The 11,568-nt window shown below is 29.9% G+C and overlaps 1 protein-coding gene across 1 annotated transcript; it reads right to left on the minus strand.

The window, feature by feature from the left end:
* Nucleotides 1–6,862: 6,862 nt before the first annotated feature.
* Nucleotides 6,863–10,677, minus strand: LOC114167484 (1-aminocyclopropane-1-carboxylate synthase-like). The gene is made up of 4 exons (XM_028052579.2): nt 10,419–10,677; nt 10,186–10,317; nt 9,679–9,839; nt 6,863–8,111 (listed from the first exon to the last, which is right to left on the minus strand). Exons 1-4 carry the CDS (start codon nt 10,587–10,589, stop codon nt 7,136–7,138), a joined length of 1,440 nt encoding a protein of 479 aa, XP_027908380.2. The 5' UTR covers nt 10,590–10,677; the 3' UTR covers nt 6,863–7,135.
* Nucleotides 10,678–11,568: the final 891 nt, after the last annotated feature.

An 11,568-nucleotide genomic window follows, 5' to 3' on the forward strand; every position in this document is an offset into this window, starting at 1 on the left:
GCCTTAGATTTTTTTAAATTGATGGTCACTACTTAATACAGTTAAAACAGAGTTTGAATTCAGATAGAACTGGGCCAAGAAGATTCTGATTAAAATTTGGCCGAATTTAGGTAGGTCGGCCAAGGTCGAAATTCGTCACAATTCGGTTGATTCAAGGTGTTCGAAATTTGGTGGAGCTAGCCTCAGTTATAATTCGACTGAATTCAGTCGAGTTGAAGCTAGTTAAAATTTGCTTGAGTTGATTATGATCGAAATTCGTCAGAATATGACTGAGTTGACCCAGTCGCAATTCATCTTAGTGGTCCTATATTGAATTTGGCCAAGTTGACCAAGATTGAAATAGGCCGAATTTGATCGAGTCAACCCTTGTCAAAATTAGCTTGAATTTGTTCAAGTTGATCGTGGCGAAAATTCGGCCAAATTCAGTAAAGTCGATTCCAACCGAAATTTGGGCGAAAGACCATCTTTGGTCGAATCAACCTTGATTGAAACGAATTCGGTTAAGTCGACCTTGGCCAAATTTGACCAAATCGACCTTACTCAAAATTTGATCGAATTTTGATCAAGTTGGCCTTGATCAAATTCAGTTGAGTTGGTCTTAACCAAATTCGGCTAAGTCGGCCCAACTCAAAATTCGGCCAAATTTGGCGGAGTAGGTCCCGAACAAAGGTCGGTCAAGTCAAACCCGAATAAAGGTTGGTCGAGTCGGCCCCTGGCTAACATCGGTTGAAAGTTGGTCGATGTTCTTGGTTCGACCTTTGGCTCGGGTCAGACTGTTTAGACTTACATCTCTACCGACCTGTCTTGACCTTTAACTTGGCCTATCACAACCTTCAACCTAGCTCGATCCGTTTTGGGCTTTTGCTCGACCCTAGCTTGTATCATTTTTCATCCCAACCTGTTTGACTTGACCTTCCTCTCAAGCCAACCTGTCTCGGGCTTCTACCCAGATTGGTTGTCTCGGGCCTCGGTATGGGATGACCCGTCTCAACCTTCGTCCGTATCAATTCATCTCAACCTTTTTCCTGGGTTGGCCTGTTTTGGCATTAGGTTCGGGTCAGCCTGTTTAGAGTTTTTGTTCGAAATGGATAATTCCAACCTTAATTTGGGTCACCCCGTCTCGATCTTCAGCTTGAGACCACTATGCTCGACCTTTGACTCAAGCTAAATATGTTGTTAAGAGTTAATTAAAGTCTCGTAATGGGGTCTAATCCACCTTGACCTTGACTCTAACACACTTTTAGAGGGGTTTTAAATGGTGTAACTTTTCTTTTACCCCTACCTTAGGGTCCCCTAAAGGAGAGTTATTGAAGAGTAGATCAAGACGGACCCATGAATTATGGACTAATTTGACAACTCTAACTATAATCATCATATTCTCTCCCTTATAAATTAAGGTTTCAAATAATGAACTTGAAAAATCACAAAATTATAAGTCTACCATAAACAATATACAACATCTGTCAATAAATTAGATGTGAAAATGGGCTCCATTCATGGAAAAAAAATCATAAATTATCTTAAATTCATAATTGAATATTATAAACTGAGTTTTATTTTATTAAAATATAATTAATCATTACGTAAATTAATTAACTAACTTTGTTTTTAATATATATATTAAAATATATGGGAACAAAGTAACGTGTTAAATTTTGCGGTGCATTTAGGTATGTATTTACTAAAGATATATATAAATTTTGAGGTGGATTCATTTATGGGATGTTTGCGATGAACATTTGGTCTCTCACAGAAAATATCGCTGTTTTTCATCTATTTTGTTATTCCTTTTGGAACGGAATTTTCAATATGTAATCACGTTTTATTTTGTCAATAACACATTAAAAGATTATTATATAAGAGATGTTTGTTGGAAATATTTACATAATAATTTTTTTAAATTAATTTTTAGAAAATTTTTCAAATTTAAACATTTATTTATATAAAAATATATTTAGTTATTATTTAAATTTAAAAAAATAAAATTTAAATATTGTAAATATAGAATAAAATAAAACAATTAATATATATATAATATGTCTCCTATGTTAAAAAACTTCAAAACCCCCAACAAGATTCCACTTGTTAAGATGCTCGAGGAGCTATATTAATTAGATTAGTGGTTTGGTAGAATTGAATTTAAAATACCTTTGGATTGATTCAATATTTGTAAAAAAATTAAAAGCAACAAATTAGCAAATTAGTTGTAGTGAAATATTTGGATGAATGGATACTGTTATGTTTAAAATTGATAACTAATGTACATTTAGTATTGAGGATTGAATATGTTCATACTTGTTCAATAACACATTTTAATTCATGAGGTAGCATGATTTTAGTTTTTTTTTTTTTTAAATTGAAGTCCTGGTACATTCGAAGACTCGAAAACTTTTCCGTTAAAAGTAATATTTTATATTGAAGTGGTTTTAATTTTTGTTTAAAGTAAAGTATTTTTTAATTTTTATTTTATTATATCTAATGGAACTTATTTCTATTTTTTTATTTAATTAATTTAATGTTTAAAATTAATTTAAATAATTGAATATATGACAGTTAATAAAGTAAGAAAAAAATTATAGCGAATCAAATCCATTAAAATAAAAATAAATGATGATCCCAATATAAATATTTATTTGTATGAATCAGTATTACATGATGGTATTCTTTGTTTTTTTCTAAGTCTTCGGTGTTTTCCATATTCGGTTCAATTAGAATGGTAAATTATTGTTCAATATTATCATTATTTTGACCATTATCATCTTCGTCATCCCCTTTATTATCATATTGTTCTAAAGACATTGTAGATCGATAACAATCCATAAGTAATAAAGATATTATACATTTTTTACTTTGCTTTAATTTATATCGATAAAAATATCATATATTTGATTCTCTTTTATTATTATTATTATTATTATTATTATTATTATTATCAAATATTCTGTTTTATTATTTTATTAGGTTTTACTTTTCTTTTTCTATGATAGAATATTGTACTCTATATATTGATCAAAGTTCTAATAAATCAATAACCAAACTTTCTTTGAATTGTTTTCACCAAATATCTCTTGTGTTTTTTTTTTTCCTTCACATGGCTTATACATATCTAACAATAGGTGAAGTTGAATTATAAGCATATAGTGATGTGATTGTAGATGTCTTGAATATACTGTGAGATGAACTTGAAAAGAACTTAGGTTAAGATTGAAAGATGGTGTGTATGTAGAAGGAACCTGATGTAGAGATGATACCAACCATGTTGGTAAAATTTTAAAAATCCAACCTTTTAAGAAAATACAAAAGTAAATTAATAATATTTGATAAATTAACCTGAAAAATGCTTGTATGTCCAACATCCATATTGGGAAGAGAAAGACTATATTAAATTGGGTCACTATAGATAGAAACACAACTTCTTCTTTTTTTTTTTTTTTCACAAAATCACCAAGATATAAAATGTTATACTATTTAATACTTTTTAGATTTTATCAAATTTTATAGTTACATGATAAGATTTTTCACATAAATCATACACACAAAATTTTGTATTAATATAAAATAATTTAACATCTTATTTACATAGACCATATTCACATGAGATATATAATTTGAATTTAAAATTAAACAAATTAATATTACTTTATAAATTCATATAATATATTTTTCAATATCGAAAGAGTAATTAATTGAAGGAAAGAGACAATCAATTATTGGAGTAAGGGAGGATAATGAATTACTATATGTTCCAGCATAATCTATGAGATGTTCTGATAATTCAAAATGTGTAAAAATGATTATTTAACACTAATAATAATAATAATAATAATAATAATAATAATAAAATTATGATTCTTCTTTTATTTCCATGAATTAATTTGTTCTCATATTTTAGAAGTGTGAAGATTTGAGTACCTCAAGTTTTGTTGCTAAGGACATCAAATCAAACATAACAATGATAATCATGAGAGGGAGATGTTACAGAATCTGCAATAGCCAAGTGGCCCAGCTGAGCCACTATTTCATCAAACGAACCTTCTATTCAACTGTGTATGAGTTTAGATAACGACTTACACATATTTAGCTTGCAATTTGCAAATTGCGACCCTTCATTGTTGTTCACCATTCAAAGCATTAAGCATTGATGGAACCTGAAGCATTAAAGTACCACAAATTCACGTAATTAGTGCATGAATGTTCTAACAGTGTCAAGGAACAGGAAACGAATGAACATGTCCCAGACGACAAGAAAAGCTTCCAATTATGCACCACTCAATTGCCACAAAATCATCAGTTCGGTACCTTAGATTTTGTTTTCCACTCAGATTCATTTGTGAGTTATCATCTGCATGCGAAGACTTAGTTAGGTTTGGTTTCAGAGACAGAGAGTTGAATTTTGATATGCGATGCAATGAAAATGCAGAATGTGTGGGTCACTGTGTTCCCTTCCAATGGTGGAAAAAGACCTGAAAAGCTAACAACACTCAACACACCTTTCCTTTCACTTTTTATCCGACCAAAAATGTAAGAACGAATTATAACAAATTGGAAAAGCCATGCTCTAACCTCGGATATTTATTCTTCACCACATTTCATAGTTACACGTATCAGAACAATAATACAAATGGAAACAAAAGCACACACTTGTTGTTTTCAACATCTATCAAGTACATACCCTAATCTCGACAAAAGATTTTCTCAGAAGATAAAGGTGATGATATATAGCTATCTGGGACTGGATTGTTTCTCAAATATCTATAGGAATTTTCATAAACTATATTTCGATGCAAATATAATAAATAGAGAAATTTTAGAAAAGTAGAAGTCGTTTTTTTCATAGTATAGTTTTTGGAACTTGTAAGTAAAGATAGATAGCAACTGGTTCCAAACTATTTGATCATATTATGCAGTGGAAGTTTCTCAGAGATTTCTTGTGTGATGTGTTAAACTTTTTACTTTCTAAAAAGTATGATAAATAGTTTACTTATTCTATGGTTCGAAAAGAAAACGTAATTAAAAATAATAAAAATGAAAACACAACCTCAATTGTTTTAGACTGACGTGTTGAAATATGTCACTGCACATAAAATTCTTAAATCAAAACTAATTTTAAGAGCAAAACATAATTAATTATTTTTGATAACTAATTTAAATATTAATTTATAAATTAAAATTGATTAATATCTAAAATAATTTCTATTATGTATAAAATATTATAATTGATTTGTAAATTAGATTCTAAATTAATCTTTTAATATTAACTAAAAAAGTTTTAAGTAGCAAAAAATAAATGTTTAAATTGGTCTCTAATCTAATTAAAATTGTTTTTATATAAAAATATTCTTGTTATAATGTGTATATTAATTAACAGATAAAAATTTCTTTTACACCGGTTTTTATAAATACTCCAATTTGAAAATCATGTTTAATAATAAAACATTAAATTGATATGATAAATTTAAGTTTAAATTAAGTTATTAAATAAAAAATCATTAAATAAAGTTGTTAAGATCATGTTTAATAACGAAATATTAAATTAATATGATTAATTTAAGTTTAAACTAAGCTATTAAATAAAAAATTCTTACATGAATTTCTTAAGAGGAAGTAGAGAACAAAGAGTGTGAAAGTATCAGCTCTCTATTAAAAATATATAACCAATGTTTTTTTTTTTTACCAAATAGCTAAAATAATAAAAAAATCAAGTGAATTCAAAAAATTAGCAATTAATGTTGTCTTAAGTTAATGACAGTAGATAAAATGAATGATTTCATCAAAAAATTAAGGTATTTTATTAACCTTTAGAAATAGAATATAAACATAGAAAAAACGAAAGCTGTAAATCTTGTTCAGACACGGTTGTCTTCAAATACTTTCAACTTCTCATTAATTAGTATATTATAATAACTCACTTCAAACATAATTACTTTAATAAATAAAAAAAAAAAAATTGACTGGGGTGTGGTATCAGTCAACAAGGTAGTGGTATATAAGGAGTCGTGGTGCATTCAATAAGAGAATATAAGTAGGTATAATAATAATAATAATTTAATAGTTTAAACTTTATTAGATTGGATGAGTAGATATGCACAACGAAAATAAGACACTTAATTAGTACCCTTTTCACACTATAGTCATCATATTCTCTCCCTTGCGAATTAAGGTACCAAAGAATGACATTGAATATCTCAATATAATAATATTATGTGATTCATGCACGCTCCACGGAACGAGTGACGTTATGCATATATATGCACATCGGTCATGTAAAGTTCGAAACTTTAATCAATCGATAAACCTTCAATTATTATATAATTAACCTTATTTCTTTCCATTAGTATTATGCTAACATGTGCTTTAAAAATGTCATTTTAGTTTTTTAAATCTACTTCTTTTAAAGGTATGAGTGGAAGGTTGTACAATACTCAAAAGAGGTTAATTCTCTTAAAAGAATAACAGAATAATTGTCTTTTAATAAAAAATTGTGAATCACTTAAAAGAACAACATTTACCAAGAAATTAGGATGTGAAAATGGACTTACTCACTAAAAAAAATGTTTCTTTAATAATAATTAATTTTTATGATAAAAAATGATTAGTTATTATAGTGACTAATTTTGATACCAATTTACGAAGTAAAAAAATATTAGTAACTAAAATAATTACTATTATAAATAAAAAAATATAATTTTTTATTTAACTTTTAAAATATATATTTTAGAAGCTTCGGTATTTCCGACAATTTAACTTTGCGTTACAAGTTCATAAAATTAATTAAAAATATATAATCCAACGCAGTTACGATGAATCATTGAAGAAAACAATCACTATTTGATTCATGCATGAATGTTACATGTATGGAAAAACGAAACTTTCTCCAAATATAAAGTGGGCAAATTTATTCCAATCATATGTATAACTGCAATATTGCACCGATCATTTCAGTCACCCTAGCTACCTTACACAGTTAGCCCTTTAGGACAACCTAAACGTGAAAATACCCTAAGCACCCTCCACAACATTAGGAAAACAAACCTAATTAGCAAAAAAAAAAATATAAAATATTTTCAGACTCAGACAATATCATAGTTCATAGTTGTTGAAATGATAGATGTTCATGCAAACCCTTGTCGAATATTCAAGTGGCTTGAACAAGAGGTGATGCAAGAGGTGAATGAGGAGACATGGCACTCTCATCAAACATCCTCGAAGAAAAACTGAGTCTAAGATTCAGTTGCCAACGTTTGATTCCCACTGGTTTCTTTGTTTCTTTCCCCACCAGTTCACGAATCCTGTTGAGTGCAATATCCACTGTTTCATCATCCATGTTGGCAAAGCAAACCCTAAACCAACCAGGCTCAGAACAGTTGAAAGAAGACCCTGGTGACACATTCAGCTTCACCTCGTGAATGATCACACGCCATAGCTTCAACTCAGCTTCAAAAGTTGGTTCCTCCAACAAACTCTTCAAGTTCATCCAGAAGAAAAGTCCTGCACTGCTTGGAAACCGAGCGATGTTAACCTCTTCAAGCCCCTTCATGAACTTCTCGTGCCTTTCTTCCAACCTCCTTGAATTCTCCGAAAGAAACCTCGTCACAAACTTTTCATCGGAAAGCATCGAAGCCAGCATGTGTTGAGTTTGCGACGAGACTAAGCCGAAGCTAGACATTTTCCTTGCACACGACACCACTTCATCGTTGAATGAATAAACTATGCCAACTCTGAAACCTGGGAACCCCATGTCTTTGGACAAACTATAAATGACATGAACTAGTTCACGTTTGCAGTGTTCCATTTCTTGGATCACTTCAGCCACGCTTACGTAACTGGGGGAACTACTGAACACAGTTGCTGCGTAGATTTCATCACAGACTAAGTGAATGTTTTTCTCGTTGATGAAGCTCACTAAGCTCTTCAACGTGTCCTTGTCCAAGGTTGTTCCTAAAGGGTTAGAGGGGTTTGTTATGATCAACCCCTTAACGTTGATGTTGTCCTCTTTGGCTTTTTTGTATGCTTCTTCAAGAGCTTCTCTTGTTATCTTGAAGTTGTTGGAGCTATGACAGTGAACAGGAACTAACTGCACCTGGGTTCTCCAACACAAGTCACGAACGAATCTGTAGTAAAATATGAAGATATATCAATCTTTATCACTCTGTTAAAAGCATACATGTCATTCTTTGTGTTTTGTATTGTGTAAGTATACACTTACGTAATCATATATATGATCACATTTTGCCATTGATGAGAAGTTGTTAATTAATTTTTCCACATCTTAATCACATCACGTTATTATAATAACATGCGTGTAATCACCCTATCAGGTTTAATTCTCCTTTGACCAATTCAGCCACAGTGAATATATTATGTATTGTGGTCCACGCATTAAGTGGGTAGCTGGAAAGAGTTACAAGAGTCTTGAATAAAGTTTTAAAAAGTTATTTTCAGTAAAAAGCGCATAATCTCTAAAGCAAATTAATTGCAAATTTAAATATATCAATGCAGAAATCAGTTAAAAGAAGAACATAGTTGGGTTTAGGGCAAAAGACATTCCTTGAAAAAAAAATAAAAATAAAAAAATATTTTCTTTAAATTTGATATTTTGAAGAAATTTTGAGCTACGGAATTAAATTTCTGAAAAATTTACAGAGCTGCATGTGTGTGTAATTATTGTATTGTGCTGACGTTTGTGTTTGAATATGAGGTCACCCTAAATGTTCATAGTTTCCATGTTCCATTTTCTAAAGGTCAACGTATAGTTATAATCCACTTAGCTTGCATCACGAAGTGTCTAATTTGGACTTAACATTAATGTGAACGAAAAACCACACGCGTGTTGACTAACCTCACACCGTCGCACGCTTAATAGTTTGAACATAATTTCTCTGATCTTTTTTTTCCAAATTATCACAAAATGCAACAAAGACCAGAAGAGAAATTCATACCATAAGAGGATATATATTTCGTAATAAAAAGATAGAAAAAATAATTATAATTTAATGATCCGCATATAAGTTATAAATAATTGCAAGTCAAAATTTTTGTTTTACAAGTTATTAAACCCAAATATTATTTTTAACAGTGGAGAATAATATATTAGAAACATTTGTAACATTAAAAATAAAATTAATCAGTTTAACTTAAAGAAAAAACCTTAATTAATATCACAAAAAAATTAAGATCATGTCATACTTTGTGTTGTTGTTCTTCACATCTTTTATAAAGTTTATTTTGCTTATAAAATTAAAACTGACTCAATTATTTCATCTATTAGTGATACATTTTTTTGATTGATACAACCCAAGCTTCACCTTATTTGGTGTCCGCAACAAAAACCCTTGAATGCCACGTTTTCTTAGATACTTCAGATAACGTAATCTGTCAAAATATTAGGCTACTTCTACAGTATTCCAGACTTAAACCAGTAAGCAGATATACATAAAATGTTCATCAGAAACAAAAATATCACTCTGATGAATATTATTTTAAGAAAAGCCGTTGAAACTAAAGTAAGTAGAATGTGAAGACATTGAATTTCGCCTTAAATAAAAAGAAGAGGTGTTATTATTATTATAAGGCTTTATGAATGTTTGGTTTTGTTTTTTCACTTTAAAAGTTTGATAGTGAGTAGCACAGAGACATTCATTGAATGAACACATATTTTAAGGAAGAGAAGGTACATACCCTGGATAAAATGGGGTAGGAATCATAAAGGCATCTCCAGGATCAGCCAAGCAGAACATGATTTGCTCGTTGGCCCCTGTTGCTCCTCCACTCATCAATATACGGTCTGGATCAAATCTGACCCTACCTCCTCTCACTTTTGACATCCAATTCGCAATAGCCTGAAAAACCAGAAAAAATTGCACCTTTCTTATGAGTTTAATGGCCGATAAGGTGAAATAGTCGCTAGACAGAAGGAAAGAGAGGGTAAGATCATGAGTTTGAACTCCTCAGTAATAATTTGGAGAAGTAAGATCAATTTAGAAAGAAGGATAGAAGAAGTCGTGGGTTGAACTCCGTGTTAATCAGAAATTGTTGATTCTATGATAGTTAAAATCGAGATTATAAATACGGATAATAGATTTCACATTTTATATATTATGGTAGAAATTAATAAAATGAAACTTTACGTGAGAAAAGATTGATTTCATATATTATGTCTGGCTTTCATTTAATTTCCTGACTTACATTTCTGAACTCCTGCAACCCATGATAGTCCTGAAAGTTGGCAATGTTTCTGAACTGATGCACTCCCTCGGGAGTGCAAATGGAAGCTTCGGGATTATTCAGAATCCACTCTTCAACCAGATCAAAGCATAGCTGGAAAACATAAAAACCAGCAAGAAAATGAACACCACTGATCATAATAAAGAAAACACAATTGCATTTTTCATGGTGGGTCTATGGAGAATCACACGTACTTGATTTTCTGCAAGACCCATCTGAATAACACCTTGAGGATTTTCTGTAGGGTGAAATGGGTTTCTCTCATATGCTTTCCACCCATCAAAGTATGGAGAATTCTCTCCATGTTTGTCATTGGTGGCAATTTTGGATAGAAGGTGTTGTTGGCTCATTCTCTGAGAGTCCATGTTAATGTTAATTTGTGCAGAAGGTGTTTGATAAGACTCTAGTTTGAGTTGCAAAGGTTTTGGAATTTGGATCGTGCTTGCTAGGTTAGCGAACAAGTTCCGGTGAAGAAATGGTGTGAGTTTGGGGTATTTATAGTAAATGTGGGGTAGGAACAGTGGTAGATGAGGAAGAAAACTCTGTTTAGAACTTTATGATTGAACGCTGAAAAAAAAAATAAAGATAATAATGGATTATGTTGGTACGTAGAATTTCAATTGCTTGTTTCTCTTCTCATTTCTCGTTTCATAAACACGTGTGGAAAGACCAACGACCACAATGCCAAATAGAATAATTGTATTCTCAACTCATTTCTTTTTAATTTAAGTGAGTTTGGGTAAACTTAAACTCAATTTAATAAAACTAATTTTCGTAAAATGAAAATTGTATTCTATTTATGATTATTATCAAACGTAAAATTAGATATTTACGAGTCATCTAATAAAAATATAATAAAGATGATATAATAGTTAATTTTTTTTATTAAAATAGATACTGAATAACTCCATTACTAACACACTAAATAAATTTATATTTAATTATCAAAATCATAAAACATACTTTTAAAACGAAAATTACACCTCAATTGAAAAATCTCCTATAAATATTATTAAGTAATTTTCATAAAAGTACGTATGTTACTTTATGTTTGGTTAAAAAAATACGTTTTTAATTAAAAGTATCTCTTTTATTTTTTAAAATAGCTCCCATTCCATTTTTTTTACCGTACTTCTTTTTAATTAAGCAAATATTTAAAAACAAACATAATAAATGTTTTTCTCTGTTAGAAATATTAAAAATTTTCATATTACATGATATTTTATTTTTGCAAATTTACAGGAAAATATTTTGTTCTGCTTATTTTTCTAAAAATCTTAATTGACAGATAATTTTTTCGTAAATAATTATCTTTTACAAAACTATAAAATTCGTAAGTATTTC

The sequence above is a fragment of the Vigna unguiculata genome, chromosome 10, assembly GCF_037176805.1.
Source record: "Vigna unguiculata cultivar grain cowpea cultivar isolate G323 ecotype 2 chromosome 10, ASM3717680v1, whole genome shotgun sequence".
NCBI lineage: Eukaryota > Viridiplantae > Streptophyta > Magnoliopsida > Fabales > Fabaceae > Vigna > Vigna unguiculata.

Coding starts and splice junctions, on each gene's coding strand:
- LOC114167484 (XM_028052579.2), bottom strand. CDS start 10,589: ATGGACTCTCAGAGAATGAGCCAACAACACCTTCTATCCAAAATTGCC. Junction 9,840..10,185: donor GGTTGCAGGAGTTCAGAAAT/GTAAGTCAGGAA, acceptor CTGGTTTTTCAG/GCTATTGCGAATTGGATGTC. Junction 8,112..9,678: donor CCTACCCCATTTTATCCAGG/GTATGTACCTTC, acceptor ATTTTACTACAG/ATTCGTTCGTGACTTGTGTT.